We start from the raw sequence: 17,443 nt of genomic DNA on the forward strand, positions 1-17,443 counted from the left end.
TGCCCGTCACCTTCCTTGGTATAAACAGATCCTCAGCTAGATATTTGTATTGTCCCCTTATATACTTATACATGGTTATTAGATCGCCCCTCAGTCGTCTTTTTTCTAGACTAAATAATCCTAATTTCGCTAATCTATCTGGGTATTGTAGTTCTCCCATCCCCTTTATTAATTTTGTTGCCCTCCTTTGTACTCTCTCTAGTTCCATTATATCCTTCCTGAGCACCGGTGCCCAAAACTGGACACAGTATTCTTAGCTTGTATGGCCTGTGCAGTGTGGTGGCAAGATGAAAACCTTTTCTTACAGTGGAAAAGATCCAAGCCCAGCTATGTTTTGCCAAAACCTACATCAAATCTGCCACAAGCACATGGGAAACGTGTTCTGGTCAGATGAGACCTAGGTGGGTTTTTTTGGCCATAGTTCCAAAAGATTTGTTTGGCAAACATTATGCATCACCAAAAGAACATCATACTCCCTCGGGAAGTCAGCATTATCCTTTGGAACTGTTTTTTGGCAGCTGGAACTGTAGCTTTAGTCAAGGTGGAGGGAAGGAGGGAATTATGAAAAGTTCCAACTATCACTCAAGGCGAATGTAAGTGTTTCTGCACCCATGGCAAAAAAAAATTCAGTTTGGCGCCTCCTACTATAGACAACTATGCAGTTTGAGTAGTCATTATGTGACCACTTATATGCGACTTGCATACTGTCATGGGCCAACAAGCTCCTATTCTTGATTCATTCAATGTTAAGTGAAATGCTACAGACCCTACTTCACTGAGAGAAACAGGAGGAAGAGAAGTTAGTGCTCCTAACACAAATGCGGATGTAGTAACCCTTAACTTGTCAGACTGCACAATACTTTATTAACATAGTCATGTATCATTTTTTTTTTTTTACAAGTTATGGATTGTTACATGCATACAGGTTCAGAACCAATAACAGTACATGAATAACAGCGCCAGAATCTCCCAACAGTGCAGAAATGCAGCACCGGAACCACTAACAGTACAGTAATACACCACCAGAAGCACCAACAGTACATGAATAGACCACCAAAACCACCAACAGTACATGAATAGACCACCAAACTTAGCACACAAATCAATTCTAAGGTTACTGTAGTTCAGCCACATATACATTTGCATTACATGAACATGCAACTCCCAGTATGTCCTTTACAATGGTAAGGAAATATTGGGAGTTGTTGTTAACAGTCCTCCTAAGACTGCGGACCATACAGGAACCACAGTACTGATGAGACGCAGGCAGTATCTTAAATAAACATTTACATCCAGGTACCTTATTGTTGACTGCTCTGATTGGAGACATATGACTTTTTTTCATCCACAGTTCACCTCTGCAGACTTCCCTCTTCTCAAGTCTTCTGCAGCGCATCCCAACATGACACCCTTAAAAATAATGCCCCTGCAAAAAAAATAAAAATCTGTCCTATGCTGTGCTACTTTATAGGCATGTTCTCCTCCAGGCGAGTGCCAGACATTGACCCAGAAGTGCTGGAGGTCAGGGCTTCAATTTGTATTTGAAAGACGTGAGTACAATTGAATGCTGGGAGCTGGTGTTACACCTTCTCTTAGCCGGCTGTCAGCTTGGCAGCTGGGTATGAGAATTGCCAAATCTCACACCAGGGAGTGGCAAAATGCAGCTTGTGCCGTTCTGCACAACAACGACCCCAAGCCCACCTCCAAATCAACAAAAGAATGGTTTTGTCAGAAGATCACATTTTTGAGATGGCTCAGCCTGGACTTGAATCAGATTGAAAATGTGTACGTTGACCTGGAGAGGGCGCTGTACACAGGAGATGCCCTCGCAGTCCGACAGATTTGGAGCTACTGCAAGGAAGAGTGGGCAGAGATTGCCATTTCTAGATGTGCCATGCTGATAGACTCAGACCCAAAAAAGACTGAAGGCTGTCCTAAACTCAGAGTGTACTTCAGCAAAATATCACTTTCAAGGGTGTGCAGCCACATTATTTTAGGTCTTTATTTTTCTTTTTCCACCCGAAAAGATTTCCGTTTGTTTTTCAATTGAGCAGTACAGATTAGGTGACCTTAAAGGCAGAAAAAGTTCTGAAATGATTCTTCTTGGTATGATTTATTTTTTGTACATGACAAAAACCTGGCATTTTGACTCAGGTGTGTAGACTTTTTATATCTGCTGTAGATCACTGCTATAGGGAAGGGACTGCGGTGACAAACTGGAGAAACTACGGTAGGTGGACAGTACATCTGTCATAACTTCTGTAAAGAGAAGACTCCGCTGTGACTACTGAGAATAAGGACAAGACATCGCTTGTCTCATGGGGAAGGGACCGCTGTCATTATGGCGGAGGCACTGCCGTAAGTACTGGGTAAGAAGAAACCACTCTGCTGACAGTACTGGGAGAAGGGCTGCACTGTTATTACTTTTGGATAGGAGATGGAGTTTAGTGCTTGGTGGGAGGCGCTACTTGGTCTAGTAAAAAGTGGCTGAAACTGCTGTGATTACCTGTGGAGGGTGCAGCCACATTAATTGGTAAAGTACATGGAAGTATACCTGTACATGACCCGTACGGCCATGATTGCACATACTTTTTCACTGACTTCCCTTGTGGTGCAGTTTGACTATTTCATGTAAAAAGTACAACAGAAATATATCGCTGCAAAACCCTATTCTGTGGAAGCGACCAAATCCGGTGATTGTCCCTGCAGCAGCTCTCGTCTGGCTGCCTGGGGACCCCCATGTACATGTCGATATCCACGGGCTGCATTGTTCTGAGGCCACAACCACCACTATAAGGCATTATTTTTATGAATCTTTAAAACACTGATCCTCAGATAATGATCATTATACTTTATTTTTCCATATCTAGCAATTTGTCTTACTGTTTTACCTAACATTAAGTGAAAGATGCGTATGGTCTGGGGTGTAACAATTCAGACAAGAGGCGCTACTTCTCCATGTCTGTATTCACACAGTGTGGCAATCTGCCTTATACTTTATGGTGTAGTGCCAAGCAGATAAATATTATTGTAACCTGAAGATGATCTGTTCAATGGCCAAATGATTCCTCTTACGACTTTCTAGAGCTGATGGACTTCTAAACAGCGACAATTGTGTGAAAGATCCTAGAAGAGCCATAGTGACGCTTCTGGTGTCACAGATCAGAGGTATCTGCCTTGCAGTTAAATCTTCCATCAGATTTCTATTAACTGCATATAAGTGAAGCTGGGTATCAACCATGAATCCTTCATGAACATACATGGCGCACTGCGCAGAACTTCACTATAGCAAGTGTTGAGTCTGACCTGGTGACGTGGAATCTCAAACCCCTATGTACAAATGAGTACTTGTTAAGCTGAAAGGAAGCGTATGAGTAAAGTAGTAGACCACAGGAAGGCTGAAGACACAGGGAATAGAGACCAATGAAATAGTTGAAATGAAGGAACAGTAGAGTAATCTCTTCAATGTAGCAGAGCTGGGTATGTCGGGAGACTGACAGCAGTTATACAGCAAAGCCAGCAGCAGGACTGGGTATATCGGGAGACCCGCTTGCGGAGATATAGCAGAGACCAGTGATGCAACTGAGCTGGGTATGTCAGGAGATTCACAAACAGTGATGTTGCAGTGGCAAAACGGAGCTGGGTATGTCAGAAGGCTCACATGTAGCAAATTGTGATGCAGTAGAGCCTTACGGTACAGTAGAGCTGGGTATGCAAACAGACTCACTTGCAGTGATTTACCAGAGCTGGATATTTCAGAAGGCATATTTGCAAATAAGGTTAATGGAGCATAGTAGAAGTCCAAGATCGTGGCTAGCATGCCAACTACCTGAATACTCTGGTGTTGATTTGCCGCCTGAGCCAGCCTATAAGGCCGAGAACATGACTTCAGAGAGCGTGCCGAATTACTATGGCATGCAGATGTATAGAAGAACCGATGGAGCAGGTGATGAGTGGAACGTCACCGTTGGAGCCAAGATGGGTGAGTAGCAGTAAGTAAACTTCTGGAACAAGGAACCTCAACTCTTTTTTTTTTTTTTATAAAATGTACTTGGAGTTTACCTTTAAAGAGGAAGTTTGCTACAATTGCACAGCACGTGTATCGTAGTTCCACTAGAATGAATGAGAGTTTTTATAATATAACAATCTCTGAGAAGATGAACGGGACACCGATGGCCGATCACTCTAGTGGCGCGCAGGGTCATAATACACAGATTGTGGTTGCACAGTATTGGTCATCTCTATGGAGCTTTGTAATGAGTTTCTGTATGTTATTTTCCTTTGCGGACACTTTGCATCTGTTTGTCTGTATCTTCAAGTTTAAGTGGCTAAATATCTGTTGCATCTTTTCTTTCTTTTTTTGTGTGCCTCTTCCTCCTTCCTGCGCATGTTTCTATACTTAGATCCTGGCTCCCCTAAGAAATGCAGAGCTCGCTTTGGCCTCAACCAACAAACGGACTGGTGCGGCCCATGCAGGTGTGTATGACCAACTGTGGTGTCTGCTTCTGTGGCTTTCCTTCCTTCACTCCTCCGCATGCTCCTACTATTAACATGCTTGCTTGTCTTAGAGGGTATACACCAGTTTTTATTTATTATATGGGTTTATGCGGTGATGATTAACAAGTGTTTGTGGCTATTAACTATTGCACTGCCTACATTCATTGTAGAATAAGATGGCATTCCGCCTTTTCCCTTTTAGTAGAATAGTAGCAGCCATATTTGTAATCTGTAAGGTGCATTTCAACACCGTGTGTGTGTGTGTGTGTGTGTGTACATATGTATACAGTACTGTGCAAACGTTTTAACTGGGTGTGTTAAAAAAAAATGCTGCAAAGTATTTGGTGCGACTGTCCTTTTGGGTTCTAAACCACATGAATACTTCTTGGTACACTTGCACATGTCAGACATTTTGTTGTATTATAGTCAGGTGTTTGAGTAACCAATTATACCAAACAGGTGATAATGATCATCACTTTGTAGCTTGAAACATAGTTATTAACTGAAACACACAACTGTGTAGGAAGCTTAAAACAAGGTAGTTATACTGCATCAGCAAGGTTTCTCCAAGGCAAAGACTTGTAACAGAATAGTGTTTCCAGATGTGCTGTTCAAGCTTTTTAAAAGAAGCAACAAGAAATAGGCAACATTGAGGACGGTAGACGCAGTGGATGGGCAAGGAAACTTTGTGCAGTAGATGAAAACACGTCATGTTTACATCCCTTCAAAATCGGAAAATGTCATCAGTGTCCTCTGCTCAGAACTGGCAGTAACCTGTGAGACACATGTACACACATCTCGTGGTCAGAGAAATCTGGCCAGAAGTGGTCTTCATGGAAGAGTTGCCACCAAAAACCATACTTTCGGGATGGAAATAAGATCAAGTGAATAAACTATGTACACAAGTATTGGACCTTGACTGCAGAATAATGGTAGCACGTGCTCTGGGCTAACGAGTCAAAATGTGAAAAATTTTCCATAACAGAAGGCAGTTTGTCCTCTGAAGGACTGCAGAGCGATAAAATAATCGGTGTGTGCAGGTAACAGTGATGCATGTTGCAGGTATTTCAGCAAATGGAGTTGGGAATTTGGACAGGATTTATGATGTCCTCAATGCTTCAAAGATGTTTGTAACAACATCCCTGTAGAGTTTCTTCAAAAACTGTGTGCAAGTGTACCTAGAAAAATTAACTAAACTGATTAACCCCTTAACGACTACTGATACGCAATTAAACAATGACCGTTAAGGGGCCTTTTTCCCTCATTGCCGCATTGCCGTTTTAAAATGGCAATATACTACGTGGCTGGTCAATATACTACGTGGACTTGCATATTCTAGAATACCCGATGCGTTAGAATCGGGCCACCATCTAGTCTACTATATAATTACTGATCAGCTTGTGGGTTTCACCGTGCTCCCTTTGCATCCTGGGCCGGTTCACCCCTCTTCCATATCCTGGTAGCTCTGAGACCCCAGCAACAGCCACCATATTAATTGCTCAACTTAGTGCAGACACCCAATTGACATAGCCCAGTGCAGCCAGCCTCGAACTCCTGGACTCAAGCGATCCACCAGCCTCAGCCTCCCTAGTTGCTGGGATTACAGGCACATGCCACCGCACCGCATCTACTATGTAATTGTCTAAGGGTCACTTCCGTCTTTCTGTCTGTCCTTCTGTCTGTCCTTCTGTCTTTCTGTCACGGATATTCATTGGTCGCGGCCTCTGTCATGAAATCCAAGTCGCTGATTGGTCGTGGCAAAACGCCCACGACCAATCAGCAACGGGCGCAGTCCAGCGGCAACATGGCCGCTCCTTCCTCCCCGCAGTCAGTGCCCGCTCCGTACTCCCCTCCAGTCAGCGCTCACACAGGGTTAATGGCAGCGCTAACGGAGCGCGTTATGCCGCGGTGTAACGCACTCCCTTAACGCTGCTAATAACCCTGTGTCCCCAACTTTTTACTATTCATGCTGCCTATGCGGCATCAATAGTAAAACAAAATCTAATGTAAAAAAATAATTAAAAAAATAAAAAATCGTTATATACTCACCGTCCGTTTGCCCCTGGATCCAGAACAGGTCTTTCCCACTCCTCGCAACGCTCCGGTAACTGCTCCATGCATTAAGATCTTGCGAGATGATGACGTAGCGGTCTTGCGAGACCGCTACATCATCATCTCGCCAGACCGCAATGCACTCTTGAGACCAGAGCGCACGAGGAGCGTCGGTAACCGCTTCGATCCGGGGGCCAACGGAAGGTGAGTATATAACTATTTTTTATTTTAATTCTTTTTTTTTTTTAACAGGGATATGATGCCCACATATACTACGTGGGCTGCGCAAAATACTACGTGGGCTGCGCAAAATACTACGTGGGCTGCGCAATATACTACGTGGGCTGCGCAATATACTGCGTGGGCTGCATAGTGTACTGCGTGGGCTGCGCAGTGTACTGCGTGGGCTGCGCAATGTACTGCGTGGGCTGCGCAATGTACTGCGTGGGCTGCGCAATATACTACGCATACATATTCTAGAATACCCGATGCGTTAGAATCGGGCTACCATCTAGTTACCACATAGTGACACTAGTCAGATTTGAAAAATTTGACCTGATCATTAAGGTCAAAATTAGCTCCGTCTCTAAGGGAGTACTACCAGTTCTACTACCAGTTCTATTTTTTTTAAGCATTTTTACTTTTGCAAAACATTTTCCACATCTGCCTTTTAACTTTTATTCAGTAAGTGTGTGTGTGTAATATATATTAACTAGCTATTGAACCCGCTCTACGCCCGGGTGGCGAGCATTTATATTGGTATATGGTCTCCATCCTGTCATGTGCTGCTCCATCTTGCTCCCCCATCCTGTCATGTGCTGCTCCATCCTGCGTCCCCATCCTGTCATGAGCTACTCCATCCTGCGCCCCCATCCTGTCATGTGCTGCTCCATCCTGCGCCCCCATTCTGTCATGTGCTGCTCCCTCCATTCTCACATGTGCTGCACCCATCCTGCGCCTCCAATGTGACATGTGCTGCTCCCATCCTGCGCCCCCACCCTGTCATCTGCTGCTTCCATCCTGCACCCACGTTTTGTCATGTGCTGCCCTATTCTGTCATGTGCTGCTCCCATCCTGCGCCACCGTTCTGTAATTTGCTGCTCCCATCCATATGCCCCATACGCTGCTCCATAAAGGTTGATGGCCCCATAAGATGCTCCATAGTATATGCCTCATATGCTGCTCCATTATGGTTGATGGCCCCCATAAGATGCTCCATAGTATATGCCCCGTATGCTGCTGCATTATAGGGAACCTGTCACCTGAATTTGGCGGGGCTGGTTTTGGGTCATAAGGGCGGAGTTCTCGGGTGTTTGATTCACCCTTTCCTTACCCGCTGGCTACATGCTGGCTACAATATTGGATTGAAGTTCATTCTCTGTCTTCCGTAGTACACGCCTGCGCAAGGCAAGATTGCGCTATATTCACCTGTCTGTCCCGTTCCAGCGCTGCGTGCCGCTCCATGTTCCGGGTCCTCTGGCTGTGACTGTTCAGTCAGAGGGCGGCGTGCATTAAGCGCGTCATCGCGCCCTCTGAACTGTGAACGTCACAGGCAGAGGACCCGGAAGATGGAGCGGCACGCAGCGCTTGAACGGTACAGACAGGTGAATATAGCTTATACTCACCCTCCTGCCACGTCCCTGCTATCCGTTGGAGATCGCGGTGTGCGTTCAGTGCTTACGCATACCGCAATCTCCTGGGAGGGTCACTCTGTGGGGTCCAGACGGCGCTTGCGCAGTCTATAAAGGCTTCGGACAGAGTGACGCTCCCAGCCTTATATTATAGCTATTGCATATACAATGGGTACAGAAAGTATTCATACTCCTTTACATTTTTCACTCTGTTTCATTGCAGCCATTTGGTAAATTCAAAAAAGTTCATTTTTTTCTCATTAATGTACACTCTGCATCCCATCTTGACTAAAAAAAAAAAAAAACTGAAATGTAGAAATTTTTTGCATATTAACCCCTTTACCACCAAGGGTGGTTTGCACGTTAATGACCGGGCCAATTTTTACAATTCTGACCACTGTCCCTTTATGAGGTTATTACTCTGGAACGCTTCAACGGATCCCGGTAATTCTGACATTTGTTTTCTTGTGACATATTGTACTTCATGATAGTGGTAAAATTTCTTTAATATTACCTGCGTTTATTTGTGAAAAAAACGGAAATTTGGCGAAAATTTTGCAATTTTCCAACTTTAAATTTTTATGCAATTAAATCAGAGATATGTCACACAAACTACTTAATAAGTAACATTTCCCACATGTCTACTTTACATCAGCACCATTTTGGAACCAATTTTTTTTTTGTTAGGGAGTTATAAGGGTTAAAAGTTGACCAGCAATTTCTCATTTTTACAACACCATTTTTTTTAGGGACCACATCTCATTTGAAGTCATTTTGAGGGGTCTATATGATAGAAAATAACCGAGTGTGACACCATTCTAAAAACTGCACCCCTCAAGGTGCTCAAAACCACATTCAAGGTGTTTCACAGGAATTTTTGGAATGTTTAAATGAAAATGAACATTTCACTTTTTTTCACAAAAAAATTTAGTTCAGCTCCAATTTGTTTTATTTTATCAAGGGTAACAGGAGAAAATGGTCCCCAAAAGTTGTACAATTTGTCCTGAGTACGCTGGTACCCCATATCTGGGGGTAAACCATTGTTTGGGCGCAAGGGAGATGTCACGGGGCTACCGCGACAGAGAGGTTCCAGAGAACCGCAGCGCTCTGGGCCTCGTTCACACACAGTGAACAGAAGCTCTTCACCTGTTTTCTGACTTTGTGCCAGCAGTGCAGGAGTTAACCCTTATTTCTGAGTTGCTGAGAGCTGGGTCTCTCAGCTGAAATGGATCTTGTAATCTGACCCTCTATATAGACCCAGTCCTGACTTCAGCTAGTGTCAGTGATGAGTTCTACTGCCTGGCTTGGAGGTTGATGGAGAGAGGTGTTGGTGTTGGAGGTTTATTTACAGAGATTGGTGTCTGCAGTTTTGGTTGCATGTTAAACCTGTTTTCCTTCCTAAGTTTATTCCTTCTCTTCCCTTCTCTGTGTTTCCTCTGTGGTTGTTTGAGCATTTGGTGAGTTTGAATCTTTTAGTTACCTTGTCTGTTTACCCTTTTATTTGTTGTATAATTACACTGGTGCAGACCACCTCCTTTGGGGGAGAGGGGGCCACTAATAGGGCCTGTACAGGAGACAGGGATACGCTGGCGGCTCGGGCCTCCTAACCTTCATAGGTACCCCCGAGATAAGGGAAAGCCAGGGCACCATTAAAGTGGTAGGGACAGGTGCGGGTCCGAGTACGCCGTCCTGCCCCTTTAACGCTGTTTACGGCGTGATAGGAGAGCTCGGAAGGGAAGGAGCACCGTTTGACTTTTCAATGCAAAATTGACTGGAATTGAGATGGGACGCCATGTTGCGTTTAGAGAGCCCCTGATGTGCCTAAACATTGAAACCCCCCACAAGTGACCCTAATGTGGAAAGTAGACCCCCTAAGGAACTTATCTAGATGTGTGGTGAGCACTTTGACCCACCAAGTGCTTCACAGAAGTTTATAATGCAGAGCCGTCTAAATAAAAAATCATATTTTTTTCACAAAAATGATCTTTTTGCCCCCAATTTTTTTTCCCAAGGGTAAGAGAAGAAATTGGACCCCAGCGGTTGTTGTACAATTTGCCCTGAGTACGCTAATACCCCAAATGTTGGGTAAACCACTGTTTGGGCACTTGGCAGAGCTCGGAAGGGAAGGAGCGCCATTTGGCTTTTCAATGCAAAATTGACTGGAATTGAGATGGGACACCATGTTGCGTTTGGAGAGCCACTGATGTGCCTAAACATTGAAACCCCCCACAAGTGACACCATTTTGGAAAGTAGACCCGATAAGGAACTCATCTAGATGTGTTGTGAGAGCTTTGTACCCCCAAGTGTTTCACTAAAGTTTATAACGCAGAGCCGTGAAAATAAAAAAAACTTTTTTTTTCCACAAAAATTATTTTTTAGCCCCCAGTTTTGTATTTTTCCAAGGGTAACAGGAGAAATTGGACCCCAAAAGTTGTCCAATTTGTCCTGAGTATGCTTATACCCAATATGTGGGGGGGACCACCGTTTGGGTGCATGGCGGAGCTCGGAAGGGAAGGAGCACCATTTGGAATGCAGACTTGGATGGATTGGTCTGCAGGCGTCACGTTGCATTTGCAGAGCTCCTGATGTAACTAAACAGTAGAAACCCCCCACAAGTGACCCTATATTGGAAACTAGACCCCACAAGGAACTTATCTAGATGTGTTGTGAGAACTTTGAACCCCCAAGTGTTTCACTACAGTTTATAACACAGCTGTAAAAATAAAAAATCTTTTTTTTTCCACAAAAATTATTTTTTAGCCCCCAGTTTTGTATTTGTATTTTCCCAAGGGTAACAGGAGAAATTGGACCCCAAAAGTTGTTGTCCAATGTGTCCTGAGTATGCTGATACCCCATATGTTGGGGTAAACTCCTTTTTGGGCGCACGGGAGAGCTCGGAAGGGAAGGAGCACTGTTTTGCTTTTTCAACGCAGAATTGCCTGGAATTGATATTGGACGCCATGCCGCGTTTGGAGAGCCCCTGATGTGCCTAAATAGTGGAAACCCCCCAATTATAACTGAAACCCTAATCTCAACGGTAACCCTAACCACACCCCTAACCCTGACACACCCTTACCCTAATCCCAACCCTATTCCCAACCGTAAATGTAATCCAAACCCTAACTTTAGCCCCAACCCTAACCGTAACCCTAACCGTAACGGGAAAATGGAAATAAATACATTTTTTTAAAATTTTTTAATTTTTCCCTAACTAAGGGGGTGATGAAGGGGGGGTTTGATTTACTATTTATAGTGGGTTTTCTAGCGGATTTTTATGATTGGCAGCTGTCATACACTAAAAGACGCTTTTTATTTAAAAAAACAATATTTTTTGCGTGACCACATTTTGAGAGCTATAATTTTTCCATATTTTGGTCCACAGTCATGTGAGGTCTTGTTTTTTTGCGGGAAGAGTGGACGTTTTTATTGGTAACATTTTCGGGCACGTGACATTTTTGATCGCTTTTTATTCCGATTTTTGTGAGGCAGAATGAACAAAAACCAGCTATTCATGAATTTCTTTTGGGGGGGGGGGGGCCTTTATACCATTCCGTGTTTGGTAAAATGGATAAAGCCGTTTTATTCTTCAGGTCAGTACGATTACAGCGATACCTCATTTATAAAAAAAAATTTATGTTTTGGCGCTTTTATATGATAAAAACTATTTTATAGAAAAAATAATTTATTTTTGTATCGCTTTATTCTCAGGACTATAACTTTTTTTATTTTTTTGCTGATGATTCTGTATGGTGGCTCATTTTTTTGTGGGACAAGATGACGTTTTCAGCGGTACCACGGTTATTTATATCCGTCTTTTTGATTGCGTGTTATTCCACTTTTTGTTTGGCGGTATGATAATAAAGCGTTGTTTTTTGCCTCGTTTTTTTTTTTACGGTGTTCACTGAAGGGGTTAACTAGTGGGGCAGTTTTATGGGTTGGGTCGTTACGGACGCGGCGATACTAAATATGTGTACTTTTATTTTTTTATTTTTTTTTTTTTTATTTAGCTAAAGGAATGTATTTATTGGAGCAATATTTTTTTTTCTATTTATTTAGGATTTTTTTTTTTTTTTTACACATGTAATTTTTTTTTTTTTACTTTGCCCCAGTGGGGGGACATCACATTATGGTGACAGATCGCTGATCTGACACTTTGCTGTGCATTGTGTCAGATCAGTGATCTGACGTGCACAGCTCCAGGCTTACCAGCGCCTGCTCTGAGCAGGATCCGGGCCTGCTGCAGAGAGGAAGGTAGGAGACCCTCGGAGCAACGCGATCACATCGCGTTGCTTCGGGGGTCTCAGGGAAGCATGCAGGGAGCCCCCTCCCTGCGCGATGCTTCGCTATACCGCCAGAACACTGCGATCATGTTTGATTGCAGTGTGCCGGGGGTTAATGTGCCGGGGGCGGTCCGTGACCGCTCCTAGCACATAATGCCGGATGTCAGCTGCGATAGTCAACTGACACCCGGCTGCGATCAGCCGCGCTCCCCCCCCCCCCGTCCCAAGGACGTACTATTACGTGCTTGGATGTTAAAACACAGATTTACCGCTCAATGATATATATATATAAAATTCTTCAATTTATCAAATATATACTCATGTATACTCGATTCTTAGAAAAATATACCACTCTAGTACTCTGTGTAAGAACGGTGACTACTACCACCAGATGAAAGAAAGTACCTCAATCACACCTAATATGGAACACCAGGGAGTACCCAAACCAGAGATAATTACCAAAATATCTTTTTATTGATTTATAATTAATGACAGTACATAATATATATATTATAAAAAAATATAAAACCAGATAAATTTGTACGTACAGCAGGACTACTGTATATAATAGATTTTACAAGCTAACCCAATATTGCACGATGAGTCCCAGTTAATAATGGTGTAAAAATAAATGTGTAAACAATAGTGTAAAAATACGTGTATAAAATCCAAATGGTCACTCTCGTTTCCCCATAAAGTAAAATACAACCATAATATATATAAAGGAATCTACGGTGACTAATATAAAAGTGTCAAGTGCATGAAACACACTACAATGTGCTGAGGTATGCTGATTACTGCTCCTAATTAGCACTGAACTCTGTATTGTGCAAATAAACAAATGGGACTGATACAGATCGTATGGCGGTATATACCTTATTGGGTGGCTGGGTCCTGCAGTAACGCACCCCGACGGACAATTCTCCCTGACGAAGGAGAATTGTCCGAAACGCGCGTCGGGGTGCGTTACTGCAGGACCCAGCCACCCAATAAGGTATATACCGCCATACGATCTGTATCAGTCCCATTTGTTTATTTGCACAATACAGAGTTCAGTGCTCATTAGGAGCAGTAATCAGCACACCTCAGCACATTGTAGTGTGTTTCATGCACTTGACACTTTTATATTAGTCACCGTAGATTCCTTTATATATATTATGGTTGTATTTTACTTTATGGGGAAACGAGAGTGACCATTTGGATTTTATACACGTATTTTTACACTATTGTTTACACATATTTATTTTTACACCATTATTAACTGGGACTCATCGTGCAATATTGGGTTAGCTTGTAAAATCTATTATATACAGTAGTCCTGCTGTACGCACAAATTTATCTGGTTTTATATTTTTTTTATAATATATATATTATGTACTGTCATTAATTATAAATCAATAAAAAGATATTTTGGTAATTATCTCTGGTTTGGGTACTCCCTGGTGTTCCATATTAGGTGTGATTGAGGTACTTTCTATTACGTGCTTGGGAAGTAGGGCCCACCCGACATGGACGGAATAGTACGTCCAATGGCAGAAAGGGGTTAATTAAAATATGAGTGACTTAAATGAGTGTCTGTCTGAGCAAAGGGTCTGAATACTTATGACCATGTGATATTTCAGTTTTTCTTTTTTAATAAATTTGAAAATTAGTTTTTTTTCAGTCAAGATGGGGTGCAGAGTGTACATTAGTGAGAAAAAATGAACTTTTTTGAATTTGCCAAATGTCTACAATGAAACAGAGTAAAAAATTTAAAGGGGTCTGAATACTTTCCGCACCCACTGTATGTTTATATATGTAATATAATAGTCTTTATTTTTATATAGCGCTAACATATTCCGCAGCGCTTTACAGGTTGCACACATTATCGTTGCTGTCCCCGTTGGGGCTCACAATCTAAATTCCCTATCAATATGTCTTCGAAATGTGGGAGGAAACCAGGGAACCCGGATGAAACCCATGCAAACACAGAGAGAACATACAAACTCTTTGCAGATGTTGTCCTTAGTGGGGCTTGTACCCAGGCCTCCAGCGCTGCAAAGCTGCAGTGCTATCCACTGCGCCACCGTACCGCCCCACTATGTACAGTATGTGTGTAAAAATGGATAGATATATGGTTCTCTGCAGCAAAAAAAATACCATATTTTTTGGAACATAAGACGTACGTGACAAAGTGCAGGTTTAGATAATGGAAAATAAGAAAGATATGTATGGGTGAACCTACACGACTTTTTTTGGTTAATTCAGCGGAAACGGAAAGCAGAGATTAAGCATGTCATTGGACACTTATTCTTTTTAATTATGCATTTTACACTGCTGGTACAGAAATAAATAGCAACAGTAGCTGATCAGTCTCCCAGTCAGTCGGCTCAAAATCTGAGGCTCTCTGCAGAATTGATGTCCCTATTGCATGAAGGATGTACCTAGTGCCCTGACGCTCCCCTGCACTTCTCCATTGCCACCAAATTGCAGTCAGTATAGTGACTTCAGTGTGAAGTGAACAGCTGATCATTGCAGCTCTGAAACCTCCCAGCCTGGAGGAGGCTCCAGGAGGAATGACAGTATGCATCTTCCTTATGATAGCAGTACAGGGCATGCCTCTCCCCTGTCGAGTTCAGGATGAGCAGTCGGAGCACTTTATTTTTTCGAAAATCTTTTATTCAAGAAAAATGTCACATACATACACGACACAAGAAAGATATATATCTTGGTACCGTGTTAGCCGGTGGATAGAAAAATATTTAGAATTGAGTCCTCAGTGGTTGATACCTTTTAATGGCTAACTGAAAAGATGGTAACAGATTGCAAGCTTTCGAGACTACTCAGGTCTCTTTATCAGGCAAAGACTAAAAGAAATTCTAAAGAATCACATATTTATGCACAACACAGCACAGAAATAATGCCATAGATTTGACAGGTGACGTGAAGCAGAACTACCATTATATGAGTGATAAACAGTTATGTCCATAAATATTGGAACAGCTCATAGATAAGGAGTGTGAATGTTTTATGGCCTCTGATTGGGGTTTGGTTCTATGTTATGATGCCCCCACACGGTCTGAGGAGCAAATTCGTTTATTGATGTAAAAAGACATACAGATACAACATGTATAACAACAATATGGATAAAGACATGTATATTCACATAGTTATCAATATTCATAGACACGAATGGAAAGCCAAGATGCCAAAATAGCATTGCTGACTCGTAATGTAACAAGAGAAGTTAAAGTGATCAAGTCTCGTAACAAAAAACTCTTCAGAGTATATGCCTTTCCAGCTAATGCAGATAAATGCCTATCAAAATTCCATAGGTATCTAATAAAAACAGAACAAAGAAACAAATACCCTAAAAGAAGTTATACGAATGAAAAGAAGAGAAAAGATGAAGGAGAAAAGGAAAAAGGGAGGGAAATGGATGGGGGGTAGGGGTGGTATACAATAAAGGGGCCTATCGAAATCCAACTCTTGCCTGAGGACCACTAAGTCCAGAGGAGCACTTTATTAACCCTCTGCCTCATGAAGAAAGCGGTCAGATTACAATTCTTGATGCTTTAAGAGATTTTAGGAACTGCGGACCTCCCAAAACCCCTTACCCATGCGTATGTGTTGCTACAATCCTACTCTCTCAAGCCATTAGCTAAAGCTCATCCCAATCAGGTGTTGAATGTACTTGATTTGACTGAGAAAGCATGGTAGGAGGTGGAGAGCACCTTCTACTCTTCGGTGGTAAGTTCTAAGCAGGGCCGGCTCCAGGTTTTTGAGGGCCCCGGGCGAAAGAGTCTGTGGGCCCCCCTTCCTTTAACACATACCACGATTCATGATGCCCAGATACAGCAGAGAAATATAGATATAGTCCAATGCCATAATTCACTTCTTACATGAGTGATAGCTATTGTAAATTCTGCAGTGTATATATACAGGACAGGAGGAGTGGTACTATGCGGTGTATATATACAGGGGAGAGGTACTGTGCGGAGTATATATAGAGGGGAGTGGTACTGTGCAGTGTATATATACAGGGGAGAGGTACTGTGCGGTGTATATACTTCAACAGCCGCCCAGCCCAGGCCCCCAGCACCTGTCCTGTATATATATTATATACACTGTATCTATACAGGCTGTGCTGGGGGCCTGGGCGGCTGCTGTAGTGTGTATGTATATATGTATATATGTATATATGTATGTATATATATATATGTGTATATATATATGTATATATATATATATGTGTATATATATATATATATATATATATATATATATATATATATATATATGTATATATATGTATATATATATATATATATATATATATATATATATATATAATGTCAGCTGCAGCCCCCCAGCCCACGGCCGCCCCCCCCAGGTCACCCAGACTGTCAGAATATACAGCGATATAGCATGGCACTCACTCAGGTGCCGGTAGCAGTTCCTCCAGTCCGGAATCTGCCTGTGCCTGATTAGTTCAGCACTGCACACAGCCAGGAGAGCAGAGCAGGAGAACTCTCCGCCCACAATGTCACGCTGGCTGTGTCCTTAACCCCTATGTGCCTGGCCCTGCACTGACTGAGAAGATGCTTGTGCCAGGCAGTGCAAATTGAAAGGGTAGAAAGGGTTAAAGCGGCCAGATGGATGTATGACTGTGCGAGTGGGTCCCTCTGTCTTGTCAGGGCCCCGGCACTTGCCCGGGTGCGCCGGGTGCTGACGCCGGCCCTGGTTCTAAGGGCTGCTTAATCTAATCTAAATTTCTTAATAGGGTTTGCTACTCTCCTGGAAGGAAGTCTTAATATGACCGGAGTTTTTGATGGGATTTATATCTATGATGTTGGGCAGCATTTATGTTTTGCCTTTAGTTTGGTCATGTCTCAGGGTGTCAACATATTGGTCAGAGGGTCTCTTCCTTTTACACAAGCAATTTGACTACCCTAGGGACCTGTACCCTCAGCTGTGCTTGTTAGGAGTTGTGAATGATCTTC

The 17,443-nt window shown here is 42.8% G+C and overlaps 1 protein-coding gene across 13 annotated transcripts in view; it reads left to right on the forward strand.

Moving 5' to 3' along the window:
• The window catches only part of TCF7 (transcription factor 7), a 229,028-nt gene that overhangs the window by 181,907 nt on the left and 29,678 nt on the right, over positions 1–17,443 (forward strand). For 7 of the 13 annotated variants that reach the window (XM_069763837.1, XM_069763828.1, XM_069763835.1 and 4 more), the window contains one exon: positions 4,404–4,476. The exons of the other annotated variants lie outside the window; for them this stretch is intronic. In XM_069763837.1, the coding sequence (XP_069619938.1) occupies positions 4,404–4,476 (73 nt within the window). The remainder of the gene's footprint in view (positions 1–4,403; positions 4,477–17,443) is intronic. 13 annotated transcript variants of the gene reach the window in all.

This window comes from Ranitomeya imitator, chromosome 4 (genome assembly GCF_032444005.1).
Source record: "Ranitomeya imitator isolate aRanImi1 chromosome 4, aRanImi1.pri, whole genome shotgun sequence".
Lineage (NCBI taxonomy): Eukaryota > Metazoa > Chordata > Amphibia > Anura > Dendrobatidae > Ranitomeya > Ranitomeya imitator.